The sequence below is a fragment of the Channa argus genome, chromosome 20 (assembly GCF_033026475.1).
Source record: "Channa argus isolate prfri chromosome 20, Channa argus male v1.0, whole genome shotgun sequence".
Lineage (NCBI taxonomy): Eukaryota > Metazoa > Chordata > Actinopteri > Anabantiformes > Channidae > Channa > Channa argus.
In genome coordinates, this window is record NC_090216.1 from 15,900,126 (window position 1) to 15,922,000 (window position 21,875).

Sequence of the window (21,875 nt, forward strand, 5' to 3'; positions counted from 1 at the left end):
GATGGCTGAGCTCAGCTTCCCCAAAGGAGCCCGCAGCTCCCACAGAAGCAACAAAAAGTTTGACAGGGGTCTCAAAATGATATAACTAGAAAAAGCATTTCCAAAGGGAATGAATGCTATGATTGCTTCAATGCTGAAAGTATTTTCCAAGCAAAGCTGAAAAAAGCTGAACTTGAAAAAAGTATAAAGAAAGGCTTTTATTTTTGTTATTTCTTTATATTTGTTTCCTGTCTGTTTGTGTGTGCTTGTGCTTGTGTGGGTGTGTGTGTCCACCGTAGGTATATTTCATCCCAAACTCATTTTACCATTTAAATGCTAAAAATATGGAAAAAAAAAAAGGCTTTGGCGCTTTTATTTTGAAAGGGAGTAAAGAGGGCAGCAGAGAGGTCAGCGCTGCCCCGGCCGGCCGTGACCTTTCTGTTCGTTGCCTGCATGTTCTTCGGTGGGTTTCCTCCGTGTACTCTGGTTCCCTCCCACAGTCCAAAAACATGCATGTTAGGTTCATCGGTGAATCTAAAACTGACCGTATGCAGTGTGAATGGTTGTGTGTGTCTCTCTGTGGCCCTGTGAAAGACCGGCGATCTGTCCAGCGTGTACCCTGCCTCCTGCCCCATAGGCTCCAGTCCTTCGTAACCCACACAGGATAAGTGGTGACAGAGAACGGATGGATGGATAATAATAATAACAATAAAGATTACAATAAAATGATGTCTACACCGGGAGTTGAGAGACAGTCTACTTTCAAAGTTTGTTGTTTTCATCTTAATTAATCTACTGTTTGCAATCAGCTGATAATTGACAGTGCTGCCCCCTAGTTATTGCTACAGCTGTCAAAGCCATTGCACATAATGCCGTTTACAACGATAACAGTAGTTGATTTACCATTAGGAAAATTGCTGGTAATTTGTGAAACAATGTAACATTTACTCCAGACAGAGGCGGACGATATCACATTCCCAACCGATTTTGTCATGTGTAATGAGAGCAATCACTAGCACATTTATCTGCTACAGCTACTCAGCTAATGAAGTTAGTCTCAGATGCATCGTGTGGCTGAAACTGCATCTGCAGATGGTTGACACATTTATGGAGGAGAATCTTGCAAAATGTTATAGATAATGTCCCTGATAAACCTCAGTTTTTACCAATGATACTTGTATAAGAGATAAATAAAAAACCAGAATATGAATATTGTCTTGCACTATAAGTCTTTGGGTTTTATACTTAAAAGATCAAACTTCCAGCAACATTTCCAAATCACCAAACAGCTTTATTGTCAAACCAACATGTTTGTGCTTGTTACAGGGTTGTTACAGATCCTGACAAAGGCCCAGATCCAAGCTTTTGATCTTTTTAGTTTGCTTTTCCTCACCCGTGCATCGTGACAGTAGGTAAACTTGCGCCAGAGGTTCCTGTTTTGCCCTGGTGTTACATTGGAATTAGGAAAACTAGTAAGTAGCAAAATGTGTATTTCATACAGATACTGGCTGATCAAAAATGTACCACAGTATTCTTTGAGACACTAAAGGAGACTCAACAAGGACACAGGATGTGAGAGAAGTGGCCGGGGGGGGGATGGAGGGCTAAGGGCAGGAACACATACACAAACACTCAGACAGAATAGTTGGCCTGGAGTAGAGTGTCCCCAAGCTCTGCAGGGCTGATGAAAGTAGCGGTTCTTGTTTTCTTCTTTTCTATCTCATCTTCCTACACAGCAGTGCTCCCCACAGGCCACCATTACACCTCAGTGTGAAGGGAAGGACCATAAAACTTCTCACCATCCTCGGCGAGGTCTTGAAGGGACTGAATACAAAGAAAAGCAGCATGCAGAGGGCGGCTTTGATTCTGCTTTAACTTGAACCATAACCGATTCAAAGCCCGGCGTTGTATGAAGGGCATCTGCTGTGGGTCACTGCTGCCTCCGACCAGTCTGCTGCCTGTGCGGTGGGTATCTGTGACGGCATGTGGCGCCGTGGGACGGGTCAGAGAACAGCTCGCCATGGTGGCTGCATTAGTGACTCTGTGCTGAACTCCACTCAGCCTTAATCCTGGGAGCGTTTGGTACATTTGTAGTTGTACCTCGATGGCTTCCTCTTGTGATGTGATGCTGCTGTCTCTGGCACATTACTAAAGAAAAATAGAAGAATGATTGTGCTTTCCCTCTGTGTGTTTGTGTGTGTGTGTGTGTGTGTGTGTGTGTGTGTGTGTTTGTTACATAACTTACAGAAAATTATTCTCCCTGAGGATTAGACTCAATAGGATGATATTCACAGTTTAATATAGCTGAAAATGAAAGCTACGAGGTTTGGAGAGGCTCATTTTTGCTAATCAAAGGGACTTGGGCAGATGTAATATTTGGGGCTTCATGATTATGTGGCACGTCATCAGATTATATTTGGTTACACTGTGAATGACAACTCAGAGGGAGTTACACTTGTGCAGCGGACGAGTTGAGTGTTGCTCTTGTGTGGTTAATTGTGCACACCCCCTGTGTGGACGAAAGTTGCAGTGTGTGCAGTGTGTGGGAGGTGTGTGTGTGTGTGTGTTTGGTGTGTGTGTGCGTGTGTCTGAAGGCTCTGTGAGACCCTATTGAGCCCGGTGCATTGGGGAGGGCAGGGTGACTCATCTCACCCTCTGACTCCACTTCTCAAAATACATCTCTTTGTCTTTCTCACCTTTTTTTTTTAATAGTTATTTGCCTCATCTCATCAGCACACTTCACACAACTTTAGCATGATCAGTGTCTTCAGAAGAAGGGATTGAGGGCTGTGGATGATGGAGAATAATAGAGATGAGCAGGGGGAGCTGACAGACGAGTGGAGGCGAGGGCACTGAATGGAGCAAACGCTAAGGCTCATTCATCATGACAGTGTTTCTGGCACAAAACACCAAAACACAGAGAGGACAGACTCAGGCTGCACTCGCTGACCAACATCATCCCTGCACAGGCAGCAGAGTGGCTGTTCCATCATGCCTGTATCCAGTGGATAGTACTGTGAAACTTTGCCTTTGGTGACATTTGACTAAACTGTATACGTATATGTAAATGTATATATATATAAATAAAAATAAAAAGTATAAAAGAATAAAGGAATAGAACACTCTAAAATAGTAACTACTCCTACCAGGTCAAAAGCCAGAGAGAAAAAGTGAGTTTTCAGCTCTGATTTAAAAATAGACAATGAAGAGCCCTGTCTCACCTGCAGTGCAGTCCACAAATTAGGGCCTGCAACAGCAAATGCCTTATCTCCCCTGAGCCGCCCCCCATGTCCTTGGCAAGTCCGGGTGCAGGGGGTCAGCTGACCTGAGAGACCAGGATGGGGGGGGGGGGGGGCACACATATAGCAGCTCAGAAAGGTCGGGAGCAGGGCCAGACCATACAGGGATTTTAAAACAAACAAAGAATTTTAAAATGAACACTAAGATGGACACGCAGCCAGTGCAGCGAGGCTACAAACCGGAGTAACTCGCTCTCTCTCTTCTGTGTTCCGGTTACCAGATGTGCAGCAGCATTTTGTACCAGCTGAGATGCGACGGGGACAAGTGAGAGACACCAAAATATTGAGAATTACAGTAAATCGGCCAAGTTGTAACAAAACCATGGATTAATGGCTCAAAGTACTTTTTTGACATATTTGATTTAACTTTTGCCAATTGTCTCAAGTGAAAGAAGCTGGATTTGACCACTCTACTAAACAGCCCAAACTAAAACCACTGTCCACCTTAAAACCCATTGGACAACACAGAGGGACCCAGGCCTGGCTTTTTAAGCAGGGGGCTGCACTGTAGCATGTTTACAGCGTCTTGGGAAGACACCGGGAGCGAGGCTGCTGTTGGTAACAGCAAGAACAGAAGGCTCAAAGAATAGGATGATGTTCATCTATCCCAGCTGTCAATAGGGGGACAGGCCGGGTTCATCCTGGACAGGTCGCCAGTCAATCCCACGGTCAACACAGACAGACACACACAGAAAATAATGAAAACCTAACCAAACTAAAATATGCAGTTAGAAGGTTCAAATATCAAAACTTACATGTTGGCTCCTTTTTGGACACTGGTCAAGTTGAGTTACCATGGCAACATATAGCACCATACTGTGATTGTGTGTGTGTGCTGGACTTCAATAGGAAATGTTAATGAATATGGTTATTAAAGTAGTCTGTAATTATTAGATTGGGAGGATACTCGAATCTTGTGTGAAATAAAAAAAACATTGGATGGTATTGATCCTGATTTAACTGTCTCTTTTATCTCTTCTTAGCGGGTTAAAAATATTACTTTAAATTCTTCTCTATTAAATCTTTACTTTTCCTCATCCTCGTCTTCTCTGTCCGATCGCAGACAGACTTTCACCTGTGTTGTAGCCACAGTTTCTCACTTTCCCTTCATCCTCTTCTGCTCCTACCTCTGTTTAAAAGGCAGGTTCTCAAAAATTCCTCTCACGATGCTCCTCTTCTATCAGCGCTGCAGACTTTCCTCGTTGATTTATATTTGAAATTTATGTTAAGTTTAGAAAAGCCTGCTGCTGCTGCTGCTGCTGCTGCTGCTGTGTGTACAGTTTCTTGCTTTAGCATCATCCTCTCTTCTCTTTTCAGTTAGCTATTTAATTCATCAGGACGACGGCTTCGGGCGACAGTTTGACCACTTATCTTGTGGAAAAGAGCTGCAGGCCTTTCCAACTAAAATCCATTTATTGACAACGTGTTAACATTTACAGCTCTAGCTTCACAAGCTCAGCAGCTGGAGGGACCTTGGGAAACTGAATACAATATCAATTTGCCAATACGGGTTATTCATTTGTTTCTATAAATTCAAAAACCATTGCTGAATTCATTGCTCTCCCTGTTTCACGGCATCACTGGATGACGCCTTTGTGCTTTTGAAGCAGTAGTTCAACTTTTCAAAGACATACAGCATATTGTGCTCATGTGTTTTCTTGCTGAGGTGGGAAAATTGATTTTAATCTCATATTTGTACAATAAACATGAAGCTACCAGGCTCAAATCATCAGCTGTGTAAAGGGGACACTTTTAGTTCAGTCTCCCTAAGGACTAAAAGAAGATGTTAATTATTCAGTTCCCCTCAGTGTTGCTATTAATTTGCCTACTATGGACAATTCAATCTATAGCTGCATTTAGGCAGCGTCAGCAGAATAGGAAGAAGATGGAAAACTCCATTATTCTGAGTTGGGAATGTTCCTGTGTTTTTCCAAGGTGGTTGATCCCAAACTAAAAAGGTTAAAAAAAAAACTGAGACAGTGTGAGATGCACAACAGTCACGTTGTGCCTCTGTAGCCAATGTACTGAATGTAGAAAGTTGTTGAAACCACGTGTATATAGTAGTATTGCTAAAATGAACTCATTTGATTGTGTTAGTCTTAATTTAATTAGCGGCTATTACTGCGATCAGACAGTGGAGGCTCTGCCGACTGTCAGTCCGTTTGCCAAGCAGAAGATTGTTGTTGTCAAAAAAATCTCTCTGGCGCAAAAGCACAAGTTAAATGCTGGTGTGAGCAGTTTTTTTGCCCATCTGGATGATTGTAATTACAGTTTATTTGACTTTATGTGGCCATGATAGAAGTGCTAAGCAAAGCTAACAGGGGGCCGGTGACAACTTTTTATTAATCCGACAGATGACAGAAAACATTGAAATGTCTTCCCCAGCTATGCCTTTAACACATTTATTATAAATATTTGACGTATTGTTACTTTCGTACGGCAGCACGGTGGTGGGGTTGGGTAACACTGCTGCCTCACAGCTAGAAGGTCCCTGGTTCGAATCCCTGGCTGGCTGCAGACTTTCTGTATGGAGTTTGCATGTTCTCCCTGTGCTTGCGTGGGTTTCCTGCCACGGTCCAAACACACGCATGTTAGGCTAATTGGTGACTCTAAATTGCCTGTAGGTGCGAATGGTTCCGTCTGTGTGAGATAGATTGGAGACTTGTCTAGGATGTACCCCGTCCCTCGCACTATGACAACTGGGACTGGGACAACTGAACAGGATAAGTGATTAAGATAATGGATGGATGTTACTTTTCTTGGTGAATTTTAATGAATTCTTGTGCAATTGTCTGTATTAAAATTAAAGGGCTAAAATTAAATTCAGCACAAACTGTTACAGAGGCTGGAACAGTAAGTGGTGTCACACAATTAGAAAGACCAGTAAAACCACTTAAAATGAAGACATGAAACACCTGAATTTCAAAGGAAAACTATAATGAAAGCTGTAAAGTGCCCTGGCAGGAAAAGAGGGAAACAAGGGGTTTGAAAAATAAAACACAAAGAACCTGCCTGAGAGATTCTCTCCTTTTCCTACCAGCTCTTGGCTGCTGAAAGAATAATGAGTGTATGTAATCAGTGACAGTGCTTTCACATGCAGTGTTCTGTATACTGTGTGTGTGTGTGTGTGTGTGTGTGTGTGTGTGAACACAGTGTCAGAATGAATGGAGGGTGAGCTAATGCACTCAAACATAACTTTCAAATAATCACTTTATGTGATATTAATGGTCACTGAAGGCAAAACAAAGATGTGTGCTGACGCTGGAGTCTTTTTATTCCTGGTAGTTTCACAGCTCAGCGCTAAGTGATCAAAGACATATACACACACACAGACAGACAAAAAGAAGGAAAAACCCTTTGGTGACAGAGATTACTGTCAAAAGGAGGGAGTCCTCACATCATATACGGAAAAAAAAAAAACAAGAGGGATGACATAGCAGCAGGGACAAGGGGTACAGAGCTTGAACGGAGTGATGACAAATGAAAAGAGGGCGAAAAGACACGGTGTGTGTAAGAGACTCCAGCTGTGCGTTTATCCTGCACCAGAGAAGACTGTAAATCCAGCTGAGATGACACAGCAACATGCAACACAGACGGTGTAAACACATACTCAAAGGTATGTGTTACATTTCTCCTTTGGCGTGTGTGTGTGTGTGTGTGTGTGTGTGTGTGTGTGTGTGTGTGTGTGTGTGTGTGTGTGTGTGTGAGTTACCTGTGATCCCCACTGAATAGATGCACAACAGCAAATCTGTTTTATGACAGGAGAGTATATTTGTGTGAGCAGCAATTCTGCCTCATGCTTTTGCTTTCTTGTGGTGGAAATGTGGCATTCAGCAAAGTCAGCATCCACCTTGATACAACCGTGTGACCTTCTGTGAAATTTACAGGACCACACACATACACACATTAATCCTCATTTTACAGCATGTTCTTTGCTGGGTTTTAGCTCAGAGCACCTTGGTGTTACTGTAAACAGACATTTGTCAGAGGTATTAGTGGGTCAGTTGACCTGGAGCATCCTGGGCTGCAGCTATGGCAACCGGAGCCAGAGGTTACGTTTGTGGTGGGACCTGGATAAAACCCCCTGTACAACCTTGGAGCCACCATCTGGCTATGTTACATAACTGCTGAGTGGACTGAAAAATCGTACTGTTGGCTTAGTTATGCAAAATATTAGCAAAACTAGTGTTTTCAGTTGGAAGGAAAGAAACTTCAGAAAGCATGAGTTTGGTGTTTACTGTTAAATGATTCTAGTTCGGTAGTAACACAATCAACAATCTGCTCCAGAGGTAGACCTGAGACGTGGCCAGGGTGGGACAGTTTTTTTTTACTTTGTCAAACAGCATCTCCAGGGTCAAGAATATCCCTCCTGCTGACTGTCTTGTGAGGAGCTCTGTCTTGAAGGTAGGCACCGGGGCAAAAAAGTGCATCATTGAGGATGAAGGCAGTTTTGGGGGTTTTCGATCAGTTTTGGCCAGCATCCTGCAGCTTGCTACATAATATTCAGGTTATTTTCATGTTCTCGAATTAAAGAAGATTTCATTGAAAGAGAAATCCTCTGCTCTCTTTGGGTCAAAAACCCAGTTGGTTAAATGAAAAGCTTGCTCAAGAGAAATGGAGACACCAAAGCCACAGGGTTACAAACAGTCAGCAAACAGCCACCAGAGGTAAAGCACTGTACAGTAAATGTATTACTTCACTTCCTACTCCACTATCATGACTGTGAACCATGACAGCAAGTGCTTGGGAAGTTATTAAAGCCTCTCTCCGTCTCTGAGTCCCTCAGCCTGCTGTGTACCAGTGCAGCCTCATTCCATGGGCTGAACCCGAGGTCTTGAATAGAACAGTGTTGGACCAATCACAGGAAGGGGAGAAGAGCTTCTGTCCTTCTAATAAAAGTCACTAGAAAAAACTACAATATTACTTTACAGCTAAGTGCGCCACCTAGTGTTTGCTCTCTGAGACATTATATGAAAAAAATTAACCAGTTTTGAATTGTTTCTGAAGACAAATGCTTCTTTATGACTTTCAATCACACATACTACACACAGATCAGATCCCAAATGTAAAGTGTAATATTTTTAACAACAGAGAAACGGATATTAAACATAGGCTAAAACACAAAAATGAACATGTAAGAGGCTTGAAACAAGGCAGAATATTTGGTGATACATCGTAGAGCAGGGATTTGTTTTATTTTATAGTGTTGAACGTGAATGCACAAGTTGTATAATATGCAAAATATTAAAAACTATCTAGCTGGCCAGTTTATTATTTAAGTACAAATCGGTAGCTTCTTGCATGGAAGCTAAGCTATGGGTCAAATTTATTCCCTTTATTTTATAGCAAAATATTTAAAAAAACAAGTTAACTCGATAATTTGGGACATTTAAAACAATATTAAGGGCAAATTTTAAGTAGGTAATATAGTGTAGGCCACTCGGAAATTAAATAAAGCTGATTTTGCCACGTCAAAGCAACAAAACAACCAAGATACTTGGTGATGGCAAGATTTTAATATTTTAGACATGTTAAATTTGGTTGCTTCTGTTTCAGTGTCCTAATTATACACTGTCACGGTTCCTTTGTTAAAGTTTTGCTTTTCATAAATTTCTCAAATTTTAAAGTCCCACTGTCCTTTTCTGTCGGCTAACATCTGTACAATGGTTAAGCTCCAAAAGTGCATCACAAATACAACAAGCAGACAAAATGGGCCAAGAAAATGTTCTTTATTTGATTGTTAAAAATAAGGGCTAGAGATGATATAGAAGATGGTGTGGACACCACTAACTCTAAACAGAGGGAGCTCCTGCCAAGATAATGACAACATATGCAGATGAGCCGGATGACAGACCTGCAGAGGAAGGTGAGTTTCTCTGAGGAATGTTTTCTCTATCAAGCTGTTGTGGGATGAAGTTATCCAGTCATTGCCTAACTGAACTCAACAGAGTTCAGTTTGACTTTTTCCTGCACTGGAGATGAAAACTGTTTCAGTCAATGTCTGTGGACAGGCTGCCGGGTCTGTAAAAAAATAAAAAATAAAACAGGCCTAAAGCAAACTAACACTCACTCCTCTCTCTTCAGAGACACAGTGCATAGCTGAGTAAAGTTACCCCTGGAAAGCTAATTCTTCATTTCAACAGCAACAACAGCTGTCAAAACAATAACCCTAGGCCATATTCATGTTCCAAACACATATAATCATATACAGTATATATAGATATTCAATGTACAAAGATACATTCTGAATTGTAAAGGTTCAATCAAATAAATACTGAAATGGCTATATTTGAATAACATTGCTATCCTCTTCTGAAAAGAAGAGACACACACAGTCAGGCACACACTCGCTAAAGGAGGAGAGGCCTCTGATACTGTCCAATACAAAAGAGGACACATCAAATAACATACCAGCGCAGTGTTCTGGTACACAGAGATGAAGAGTACAGTATCAAATCACACCTAAACTGACATCTCGTAGACTTTACTTTGTGAGACATTAAAAAAAAAAAGACAACAACTTAAAAAGACTTAAAACACACTTGAAATAAGAGGTTTGCTGCCAGATGGGGGATAGTTTTAAGAATTTCAACCAGACCAAACTGTCTCGTATTAACAGGGTAGAGTAGTCCTGCAAAACCAAAATTCAGGTTTGACTTCTAAATGTCAAGATAAGGATTAGAGGGGGGGAGTATGTAATTGTCAGTGTGTCTGCTTGTTCTATACTCTCACAGTAACAGGTCTGGCATGTTCTCTTCTCTCACACTCTGAAAATATTTCAATTCTCAAATATGAAAATCTAAAAATATATCTTATCTATACACCACAATTTGTGTTAGAAAATCGTGCACGTTATCTACACGGAAGCAGATTGCACTGCTGAAAGGTGCCGTTTTCCATTAGACCATTATTGTTTCAGCATGTGGCCAACTATTGATCTGCAATTCCTTAACCTTTGGTAGCAAACGTAACATTCTTTCAAGAAAAAATAAATACTTTTTCACACCTGAAAAGTCTGCAACTCAATCCTTTCCAAGCTTGATACCTAAGGCATATTTTAAAGTGTCTATTTACTAACGCTGGTGGTAGACAGAGAGCAGGGGACTGATAACATCCTCATGTCATTTCGGATTAAACACAAGTCTTACAAGTACTTGATTAAATGGCATGTGAGTGACTCAATCAAGCTAGAGGAAGCATGAATTTACAGGATATAGTGGTAGATCTATCGGCTTTTTTTATAATTAGGGTTTTGCAGATGGGATTTTGAAACTCATATAGAACCGCGCCACCGTGTGCCTGGAATGGAATACTATTGATTTCAAGTCATGGCGCTAAGCATCTAATTTCTAAAAACAGAAAAATAGAAATGTTGAGGGTGTTAACATGCTAACATTTGCCAGTTAAACACGGACACAAAGTACATAAGGTCAGAACTCAACTACTGAAATTATCACTTGAGATAAAGTGTCAGGGATCACCCGATTTATTTGGATTCATCCTGTGGGGACATGAATATCTGTAGCAAACTTAATGTCGATCCATCAAGATATTTCCCCAGAGCCATGCTGATGGTATGTCAGCTGCCATCTTTGAATGATGGACTGCATTGTGTATTTTAACAGAAGAGTATTTCATCCAGATTATTTGAAGACAATTCAAGAATTCTATAGAAATTCTTTGCAGATGATTGCAGAGACTCTCTGCAGAAGCAGATGTTGGTGAACAGCTGGCAGGGTTTTTTAAAAAGCGATACTCAGAGGTGTGACTCGAATGTAATCATATGGCATGACAGGCACAAGCTGGTGCTGTGGACTGCAGCTTGACTATATGTGAGGCATATGTTTTGACTTAAACAAATCCTGACCAAGGAACTGGGAACTGGCATTTGGTACAATCAAAAGCCAGGATCTCAAAGAATGGAAAACAACCATAAACCAGCACATGGCTCCATCACACACTTGCCCTATAGTCTTACATTATTTGAAGGCAACCAGGGAGCTCATATCATCTGGACTAAGTGGAGGGAACCTGGGAATATAAAGTATGTTTGCTTTGTTATCACAAAGTCAAAAACAGCTTTAGCTCAAATAATATTAAAAGAGGAGCAAAATGCAGTATAACAGATTCAAATTCATAAAATAAAAGAACAAATACAAAAACAAACAAACAAACAAAAAAAAACACATAATGAACCAAGAACATGCAGCGGGTCCGGCTGCCCTGTTCCAGTCCAGTTTACCAAAGAGAGAAAACTCTTAGAGCAGTTTCTGCTTGTTTCAGTCTTAAGGTTTAGGTCTGAAATATCTGAAAAAAACGAAGCAAAACTAAACAAAGTGCTGATTAAATTTGTGCCTGCAGAGGGGAGTATTCCACCAGAACTACTCATCCACAGCACCGGGATTGAGAGACAAGGCCAATCAGGCCTCAGGAGGTCAGAGTTTAGTCCTCATTGACCAGAACCTGCCACACAATTAGGTGGCTGCACTCGGCTTTTGCCTGAAAGGGCTCCAGCTTCAGTGGGGGGTTCTCCCCCTCCTCCACTTCGCAGTCATCATCACCTGAAGACAAAAACAGACAACTGGTTGTAAAGTTGCTGCAGCAATCGGTGATGGCTTTGTCGTTTCTATGTAGCAACACACTCACCCATCCTAAAGTCAATATAGCCTTCTCCTCCGCTCATCACCAACACAGACTTAGTTCCTTCCTGATTTGAGGCATTTGTTACTTTGTCTCCTGCTGCTTCTCCTCCACAGGACACAGATGGAACTGCGTGACCTGACAACACAGGCACACAAACTGTAAATAACGCCAAACAAGTCCAGATTGTATTTTTCTTCTGATTACATACAGATTTCCCTATCACACCTCAGCTCCATGAAGTCAAAGAAAAGACAGGTAAAATAGGATTAAAAAAGACTTTGTTGTACACATACAGCAGGCCCGCCGATGGTCCAAGTTCTTACTTCATTAAAATGGTAAGAAATATTGCATAAACATTAGGTGTAAGAAGCAGTGTCAAGTAAGTAACATCTAAATGCAAATCTAAAAAAGCATATTCACCTGGGACGGCAGTGAAGAACTTGACAGCATCCCGGTGACCATGGAAACAGAGCTGAGCATGAGCCATGGAGCAGAAAGGAACAAATGTCCCTGCTGTCACTTTGTCACCGCTGTCATCACCATAGACACGAACTACACTTCCTGGATGGTTTCCTGCTGCCTTAGTTACCCTGTTGGCTGCTAACGGGACAGTGATAGAGAGAAAGACATGTAGGGGACCAATCAAAATCCATACTTTATGTAATCTATCTCAAAGACAATTTGATAGAAACCCTAACCTAATGATGTAACATCAGTATTATTCCTGTGCCTGATATTATAACTAAAACAATGCTCAGTTTTGAGTATCACTTAAATATGAAAGAAAAACAATCTTCAGTCTTTTGTTTGTGTTGTACAAACATACATGCAACAATTCTGACATTTAGTGCTGAGTCTAAATTTAACAAGGAACTGCAGTAAGACAAGTTTGCCCATTCAAAATGTATCCTAAATAAGAAAGAGAGATATATGAACTAGGCTATATACTTACTCTCTGTGAGAGGAATGGAGACGATGACTCCGTTGCCAGTGCCGATCCACAGGCGATTACATGACACCATCAGAGCTGTGATCCTCACAAACGAGAAGCCCAATTTCCCCGTACCTGAGAAAAATACATAAAGAACACAAGCAAAACTTATGGTGACAAACAAGACAAACAACAAGACAACTGTTGTTTGTGTTTCATTGTTTGATAACTGCAGGATCTTTGAACGGACCCAGCATCTTGCTGACATAAGGCTCAATGTCGACGTCCTGAAGGTGCTGGTAGGTGTGAGCGTGGAACAGCCTGACAGTGGAGTCCAGCCTGATGGACACCCAGATACCGTCACCATCCCAGGCCAGCAGACGCACCTGGCTGTCTTTACGAGGGTGGGCGTCAAATGACTTCTACATAGGTACGAGAACATAAAGAGAAAAATACAAGCAAGACTTCTTATGGTGCAACAACAATAAAAAAAAAGATATATCACTGAGGATACAGGGGTAATATACCTCTATCTTCATAGCTTTAGGTTGCACCACATAGATCTTGTTCCTGTAGCCACACCACACCTTGTCATGTACTACAGTCATACAGCGGATGGAGTGGTGTGGTCTTCCCAAATCTAACAGATGATAGTTGGTCAGGTCCCACTGTCCATCTGCAAACACATGAAGAAAGAAATGTGGTTTCACTGGTGGATAAATCCAACATCAAAACTACTTACATAGCATTGATATTACTTTTCCTTATTTAAAGGTGGACATTTAAAGCCTGTATTTCTCACCTACTCCTCTGTGGAAAATGGCTAAAGTACCATCAGAGAGACCAACCAGCACACGACCTTTCACATGTCTGTGGGAGACAAATGAGTCCCAAGTTAGTGGTCACACGTTCAAATGATTTACAACATGAGGGTAAAAAGGTTGACAAAAACAATAATGGCCCTATAGCGGTACGTACACTATTCCAAGCACAGACTCCCTCAGCTTTATTGAATGGAGACACTTCTTCCACTGAGCCACAGAAGAGTGGACGTAAACACTGGAATTAAATTTTTTCATTAAAAAAAAATTAGAGAACCTCATTCTGAAATTCTGGTGAACAACCACACTTCAAATCTCACCATCCGTTCTGTGCACCCAGCCACATGGTGGGCAGAACACTGCTCATCTTCTGAGCCTCTTCTCTCATCAGGTCCTGCTCCTCAGCGCTGGTGTTTGAACTCATGCCGTCTTTCAACAGATCACTCTCCCTGGTTGCAAAAGACATTAAATAATGATTACCATCACATGATGAAAAAGACAGAGTAGATATGCAATTGATGTTTCTGGTTGTACTGATAAAACAAAATGAAATGTAATGAGCCTCCTGATGTTACCTCTGAGAGTAGTTGGCTGGAGTATCTGCCGTCTGCTGAGCCCCCAGTGGATCAGTGAAGACATGCTCAGTGTAGACTCCCCTTAGGGTTTCTCTTTGGTCAGCAAGCCCTGCGCTGGCCTCAGTTGCCTCGGTAGCTTCTTCTGTTGGTCGGGATTCTGTGCAGAAGATAATCTCTTAGCGAACTTGAGTTCACTTGTGTGTGTGTGTGTTTGTTAAAGTTACACCTGATAACATATTACCTGTCTCGCTGTCATTTTCTGGACTATATCCTGTCTGAGGAACAGCTGCTGTTCCTTTAGCTGCACAGCCGACAACAGTGATGCCTCCGAGCATGCTGTCATCTCCTGCTGAGCTGTCATTGGTCGATGACAAGATGTCCTCTCCCAATAGTCCCGCTTCAGTGTTTGGAGGGACCTCTTCACCAGCTGGATAGTCAGTCTCTCTAGCACCTAAATAAAAATCACACATATAAACAAATGACGACAGAAAACAAAGTGAGACCTAGAAATTGGTGCCACTGAGCCGCTGCATGAAAAACACACCACACAAATTTCAGTCATAACATGCTTTCTTCCTCTATGAGGCCTTGTAGGCACGGTCCTCATAGAGGAACTGACCTGGTACACTAGCGATGCACAGGACATGGGAGTTACAAACAAAGAAGCTCTCCAAGATGTTTCCAGGCTGGTTGGCATCAATGACAACGGCTTTAGTCATAGACTGGGTGCTGGTGCAGATCCACACCAGTGATGACAACTCGTCCTGGTGCCTCAACTCTTTTTGCTGCTCCTGCAACAACAAACAATAAGGAAGAAAGGAGATTAATCAATGTTACCAATTATATTTCAAAGTAAACATTACGCTGACAAGCAAAGTACAAATTAACTAGCTTTTTCTCTTTCCATTACAATCACCTTTTCCTACTTTTACTTATTAATTCATTAATGCCAGGCACTAAACAAACTTTGTACCTTAGTTTTACCTTTAACATGATTCTGATATCTGACATTATATATCATGGAATCTGGAAATCAGAGAAATCAGCTTTTCTTTTTTTTTTTTAAGTCCAGTTACATTATGTAGTAAAATGACCAATGATCAGTTTGCGCTGTAGACAAAATGCTCCTATGTGTATCAGAAGGTGGCACTGGTACGTATAATTGACTTACTATTGATAATAAATAGTCAGCTGCAGCTGGCTCAGACTCTTGTGTGCAGTTGGCCCAGTTGTCTGTGTGTGTTTTGTGTGTGTGTGTGTGTGTGTGTCTGTGTGTGTGTGTGTGTGTGTGTGTGTGTCTAGTATATATACCTTGAGCTCTTGATCCAGTTTGTCCACGCTGCTCTGAGATCCCATTTTCTTTCTGGGGCTCTCTGGTCCAGGCACATCACTGTAAAACACACTGGCTCCTATGATGGAACCTCCATCTCTTGTTTTACCCCCAGAGAGGTTCACACCAGCAGCACACCACAACTGAAACAGACACACAGTTACAGCACTCAAATACACAAGACATGCATAAAATATGACAACTCATTCTCAAAGCACAGACATGCAACACGACAGAGACTTGTTCCCAGCTAAGACAATGAACAATAATTACATGCAATACAAATATTCGGTTAGTTAAAAGACACTACCTTCATGGAGGGATCTTTCTCATCTAGCGGTCTGAGGAAGACAGGAACAGGTAGATTCTTCATCTTACCGTCTGTCTGACCCCCATTGGCCTGAAAAGTCAAACCAATGTACAACGTACAGTCTATCATCCCATTTTTGTTACAGCTTACATGATGAGAATTTCAACAGCAGACTGAGTACACAGGAAATGATACTGCTCACATTATGGTGCCAACTACTTACTTTGTACTTCTTGGGAAGGCTCCAGCCATAAGCCTGCACTCTGCCATCCTCCTTCTGGACGTGTGCTTTGACCTGCTGGTATTGTGCCCTCTTCTGCTCTCGCCGGGACACCATGTTATCAGTTGGCACTCTGTGGGACAAAGCAACAGCCAAATGAAGAGGTCTATCCTAAATCATCCAATCTAAAGCAATCGAACCTGACTAGCATGCACATCTGATGTTACTATTTTGCTCTGTGCCTCAATATACACAGCATCTAAATTTCCTTGGCTGACTTACTCTTCATTTAGGAAATCAAAGGCTTTGCTCTTGTCACTTGGCAGCTGCTGCAGGGTGCTACTCCTCTTCTTGACGGACGGCTGAATCTGAGAGGTGGGCGCATTATACTTGACGTTCACCGGGGCCTCTGCCCCTGGCTTCTTGGCTGTACCACCCGATGAGCTGAACAAGCGGCTGAAACTAGAGGTGTAAGGTCGGGGAAGTGGTAGGGGAAGGGAGGGAAAAAACGAAAAACAAAAAACACATAGACAAACGTGTAGATGGGCAGACACAAGCAGTAGCTCCAGAAGCAAAGGGTGGGTTTGACATTTAAGGGTAAAAGAGATCTTTCCCATGCTAACAAACCATGCTAACTTTCATACAGGTAACAGTCAGACTGATACATATCTTCCCATTAAGCCCTTCATCCTTTCTCCCAAACAGCAAAACATTAGAACAACTACCCACTAAGAATGCTGCAGAGCAGGGAGCGCAGGGTTAATTTTGTGCATCGACTCAGCTGTTAGTCAACAACACAGAGAAAAACAGGCCTGGCCAAAACACACATTTTCCATTTCTCTCTACAGTAGCTCTACAATTAAAGGTGAAGTAACAGTGACACATCTGACAGTTCACATACAGCAACCGACATTCTGCAAAGTTTTATTAATACCCAAATATCAGATGTAAGTTATAGAAGATATCCTTCCACCACCACCCCCACCCATTTCTCTCCCTACCCTCCCATCTCCATAGCAACACTCAACACACCTCCTGCACAAACATGTCACAACATCAGGAAGAATACAGAGAGGGACACACACACAGGGCAGGAGAGATGGTTGCCTTTTCAGATTTTGGTTTTCTTGTACACACATTCACCATCACAAGCCCACTGCCAAAAACCTGCACCAAACCAAACTCATTCCTTATAAAACTCAACAAAGGAGAGCCTGCATCAAACAAAAGACCCAACCTCAGTTCCCTCAACTATTTCTGTCAAGCTAGATGTTTACGACTTTGTTTAATTTTTAACAACAAAAACTCCCAATATGACAGTGAAGCAGCTTAGATTTGAGATCCGAGCTGCTGTTCCCTGACTGGCTCTCCTCTGTTAAGAGTTTGTTGTTAATCAACATGAACTGTTAACATTTCAAAGATTTACCTACATCCTGGAGAAAACAACCACACAACATAAAATACAAAATGAAAACAGCGTGAAAAACATAACACGGTATTCACACAGTGGTTTAAGAGGAACGAAAAGGGGAGCTTACAACTGCCAGAGACTGGATTTCTTCTTTTCTGGAAGAGAAGGGTTCTCCTTTGAAGCTCTGAAAGAAAAACTTTACTTTCAATCAAAGGAATTCATCCAATTGTATTTCAAACTTCAAACCAAGCCAGTATTGTTCGTGAAGTATAATGCTGTACTTTCCCTTTATGGATGAGTTTTGTGTCTCAAAGCAAGGGAACCACATAAATATGGATATTGGATTTTTGATGGCAGAAAAGGTAGAAGTAAAACCAATCTTGTTAGTAACTGCTTAGGAGGCCATGACACTGAGGAATGAGCAACACTAGCACCACCAACTATGTCAGTGTTACGTCTTACACCTGTGCTTTTTCTGCTTTGCTGTGCCAAAATATCTGCTACCGCATGTATCCCATAGCATAGCACACAACCTGACTTGACACACTGTGACTTAATCATGTTCAGTCCATAGAACTAAACTGTGAATTCATAGGCTCTATGTGTGTTGTTGTCTGTGCAGATGATTCTGTGGAAGAAGAATCACTACTCGGCATATTTGCTAATGTTTAAGATTTAATAGTAAGTGGTAGCAGAAACACAATCAGATAAATTCTTCTTTTTGCTCAGCCCTACATTATGTCCTTAAGTACTTTCCCCTTTTTTCCTCTTACCGGATCATCTCTGTCCATCGGACAGCCTCCTGCAGCTCCATCAGCCTCTCCTTATACTGGTTCCTCTCCATCAGGACTCGGGCCATCTCTACCCGGGTGAAGCGCTTCCTTTGTGCCGTAGGCACATCACTCTGCAAAAGTAACGGCATAATATCATAAGCACAGATATATGTAACCCCTATCATTCCAGAATATAACACAAGCACAAACAAGCATCAAGAACTTACATCGTCCTCATTGTCATTCTTGACCTTTTGTTTGGTTTCCTCTAGTTCTGCTCGAACCCTGCAAGAGAGTTAGCAAATTTCTCTTCAGAAATGTATAAAGTTGTTATAAAGTCTATATAGTGCAAGTTTAAATGTAATGTAAAGCATTAACAGCTTTGCTTTTGAAGCTTAGGTGTAAGACTCACTTCTTGAGCTCTTCTTCTAAATCTTTGTTCTTCTCCTCCAGTTTGATTTTGGCCTGATTGACAGCTTCCAGCTCTCCGTGCAGAACCTCCTTCTCACAAGACAGCTCGTCCACACGTGCTATGAGGTCATTTTTCACCACATTCAAGGCATTTCTAAAAACAAATACATGTGCATGTAAAAATAGTTCTTTTGTGATATTTACAATAAACAGAAGGTGGCAGCACTGCCCCATTTGAAGGAGCAGAAAGGCTCATTAAAATAAATGACTTTGTTCATTTTAGTTCATTGTCAGTATCAGTCTTAGAGTATAGGAGCAGCAGTGGTTGCCATACTCACTTGGTCTCAAGCAAATGAGTATTTTCATGGATAAGATGTTCAACTTCCCGACCCATACCTGAAAAAAACAAAATAATGCATATTTCATCTTCCTTTAAAATTTCGAAAAAACATCAACAGAGGCGTTTCCTATGTCTATCCTACAGACTAATTTACTGATCTCTCATTCTTACCTAGGAAGTTGTAGTCTGAGGTGATATAAATCAGAAAGAGGTTTATGAGTAAGTTCAATAGTTTTGTTTGAGTATCTCTAGTCTGTAGCGACACTGTCTTTCACAACACAGTAGCAGCACTGTAATCTATTCAGTATGTCCAAAAAAGAAAGTCAAAGGGGAAACTGAAACTCAACACAGAATTGGGGACACATACGAAGAGCACATGGGGCCGGTTAAAAGATCTTTTGGGAAATTTGCTAATACACACCAGAAAACTCATCTGCAAAGTTGATAAAGCCAGACGGTGAAGAAAAGACAATTCAAACAATTTGAGATGGTAATAAAATAGTCTGCAAAAAGAGAGACTGTGACCAAATTGTACGGTAATTCGTGAGAGTCAAGCTTCCTACCCAGCAGGTCAGCTCCCTCATCCACGTCTCCGATCAGGTCATTTCCTGCGGATGACAGTTCCTCAAACAGAGAGTCAGTGTTGCGGTTGAATGCTAGGTTCTCTATTCCGCCTTTAGTTGGTGTGCTGGATGGACAGATGAGATAGAGTGAAATAAAGGAGAGAAGAAAACTTATTAGAGTAATAGTGAAAATTTCTCATTTTCCTTCTACAAAATACACATGGACAAAGATTTAACTTTTCAATGCAGTTTTGATGCTTTAACTAAAATGATAATATAACGAGTAACAACAGCTAAAGGAAAAAGTAGTTTAAAGGTACATTCTGGCAAGTTGTGATGATAATAGAAAACTTAAACTTAAAAGATGTCTCACAAACATCTGTATTTACATACTTATATATTTAAATATTTACAATATTTTCACAAACCAAAACCCATGATTAAATCCAGCTAATAAGATTAGTTGATAGCTCAGTTCCATTGTGTCATAGAGATTCAAAAAGTCGTGTACATCAATGCGCCACGCAGTTGTACAGGGAGTCTCTTACATTATAATACACAGGGTAACTGTAGTAACCTGGTTGCTGCAAATGATTAACAGTACACCTAAAATGCCATCCATTTTCCGGATACATATTTTGTGGTTGACAATCAAACTACGTTCTTGACAAGTAGCTCTTCTAAAACTTTTGATAGTATAGGTGTTTAAATTTCCATATCCTTGTCTTTGTCTATTCAATTGCTGATCTGCAGTATTCAGTGTAGGTCACAATCTCCTTGTGTTTGCAAGCCATTAAAAGAAATATGCATCTGGAAATATTACTGCAGTATAATAACTTAAGAAGACAAGTGTGCTGCTGTGTGTTATCAGCTAACAGAGCTTCATTGTCTTTTTTGCTGCCTCATAGGACCTACTGTAATATAGGTCAGCCTGTAATATAGTAAAGTTTGTAAGGACAATGCTTATTTAACTAAGCATACAGGTTTCTTAATGCATCTATATTTAGCTCTATATTAGTCAGTTATTCACCAGTTTTGTACCTTGTTTGTCTGCAGCCCTCAAGGTCCATATCCAATTCAGGAGTAGACTCTATGATGGCCTGCACCTCAGACTTCCCCATGCTGTTTGCTTCATCTAGTACAACAAGCAAAAGGCAATGTTATCTTTAAATTACCAAAAAAAATATAGAATTAAGATGGATAATCATTTAATTACAATAAATCAGTTTGTGTCATAAATAAAGTGTTAGAGCAGTAATGAGATTCACCTTTGAGAGGTGTAGAAGAGTCCTGATTATTATGCCCAAACTGACCCTCCTGTCCCTTCTGCACCTCTGTTATGTTCTTATTGCTCTCTGGTTTTCCACCTTTCCAGTCCAGATTCTTGTTAAGCCCATCTGAAGCTTCTTGTTGCTGCCAGGATGTTTCCACAGACTCCATGGTAACACCTGAAGCAGAAGACCCTCCCTCTGCACTAGATACGGGACTCATACGGGTAGACACTCCTCCATGAGGAGACAAAGGTGTGGTGGGCTGTGATTTACTGCTGTATGTAGATGCGGGGGTGTTGGATTTAGAGGTACCACCCTGAGAGGACATGGAGGTGTTGGATTTAGATCCTGCACCTTGTAAATATGCTGAAGTTGCACTTTTGGAGACACTTCCTTGGTGGTTTGGAGTACTGCATTTGGAGCCACCCCGGTTTGCACTGGCCAGTTCATCCTTGCGACAGAGGGAAAAGACAGTTAGGGGCAAAAAAAAAATAAATAAAAAACACACTAAAACTATGATATTCATAAAGGTTTATTTGGGTTATATTACAAACTTTCCTCATTTGAAACTTAAAAGCGGGTAAGGTGCAGCACGATGTATACTATATACATGCTAGACACGATAAAGGAAGAGCCATAAAGTAAAAGAAAAGTAGCAAACCAACATCACACCATTCACAAATTCCATTTTTGTCAGACAGTGTGCACTCTGACATGCAGCTTAAACCTACACAAACAATGTGCAACCTGTGGCTGGTTTTATAAAGCTGAATCAGTGGTTTCTCCAGAGATCTTTGGCCCAATTTGGCTTCTCTTCAGTGCTTTTAAACAGGGAAAATCATCGTGGTAAGTTAAGCTACACACTCAATCCCCCAAAAGGCACCTCAATTTTAGATCATCAGATCAAACGCCTGCCCACTGACCAATTGAATCAGTGGAAAAAAATATTATTTTTACTACAGCATCTTGTCCAGCAGGCTTGATTCACCGGTCACCCC

The 21,875-nt window shown here is 41.3% G+C and overlaps 1 protein-coding gene across 5 annotated transcripts in view; it reads right to left on the bottom strand.

Moving 5' to 3' along the window:
* Positions 1-8,990: 8,990 nt before the first annotated feature.
* spag9b (sperm associated antigen 9b) overlaps positions 8,991-21,875 on the bottom strand; it is a 34,133-nt gene continuing 21,248 nt past the window's right edge. For 3 of the 5 annotated variants that reach the window (XM_067488304.1, XM_067488306.1, XM_067488308.1), the window contains 24 exons: positions 20,875-21,328; positions 20,648-20,741; positions 19,607-19,731; positions 19,042-19,099; positions 18,705-18,857; positions 18,520-18,577; positions 18,293-18,423; positions 17,647-17,703; positions 16,391-16,570; positions 16,112-16,241; positions 15,889-15,978; positions 15,560-15,721; positions 14,868-15,039; positions 14,490-14,699; positions 14,249-14,405; positions 13,994-14,122; positions 13,831-13,911; positions 13,655-13,722; positions 13,380-13,528; positions 13,103-13,274; positions 12,874-12,987; positions 12,342-12,521; positions 11,925-12,056; positions 8,991-11,839 (listed from right to left, as the gene is read on the bottom strand). In XM_067488304.1, coding sequence (XP_067344405.1) covers positions 11,721-11,839; positions 11,925-12,056; positions 12,342-12,521; positions 12,874-12,987; positions 13,103-13,274; positions 13,380-13,528; positions 13,655-13,722; positions 13,831-13,911; positions 13,994-14,122; positions 14,249-14,405; positions 14,490-14,699; positions 14,868-15,039; positions 15,560-15,721; positions 15,889-15,978; positions 16,112-16,241; positions 16,391-16,570; positions 17,647-17,703; positions 18,293-18,423; positions 18,520-18,577; positions 18,705-18,857; positions 19,042-19,099; positions 19,607-19,731; positions 20,648-20,741; positions 20,875-21,328 — 3,375 coding nt within the window. In that variant the 3' untranslated portion in view covers positions 8,991-11,720. The remainder of the gene's footprint in view (positions 11,840-11,924; positions 12,057-12,341; positions 12,522-12,873; positions 12,988-13,102; positions 13,275-13,379; positions 13,529-13,654; positions 13,723-13,830; positions 13,912-13,993; positions 14,123-14,248; positions 14,406-14,489; positions 14,700-14,867; positions 15,040-15,559; positions 15,722-15,888; positions 15,979-16,111; positions 16,242-16,390; positions 16,571-17,646; positions 17,704-18,292; positions 18,424-18,519; positions 18,578-18,704; positions 18,858-19,041; positions 19,100-19,606; positions 19,732-20,647; positions 20,742-20,874; positions 21,329-21,875) is intronic. The other 2 variants (XM_067488307.1, XM_067488309.1) reach the window with 1 other exon arrangement.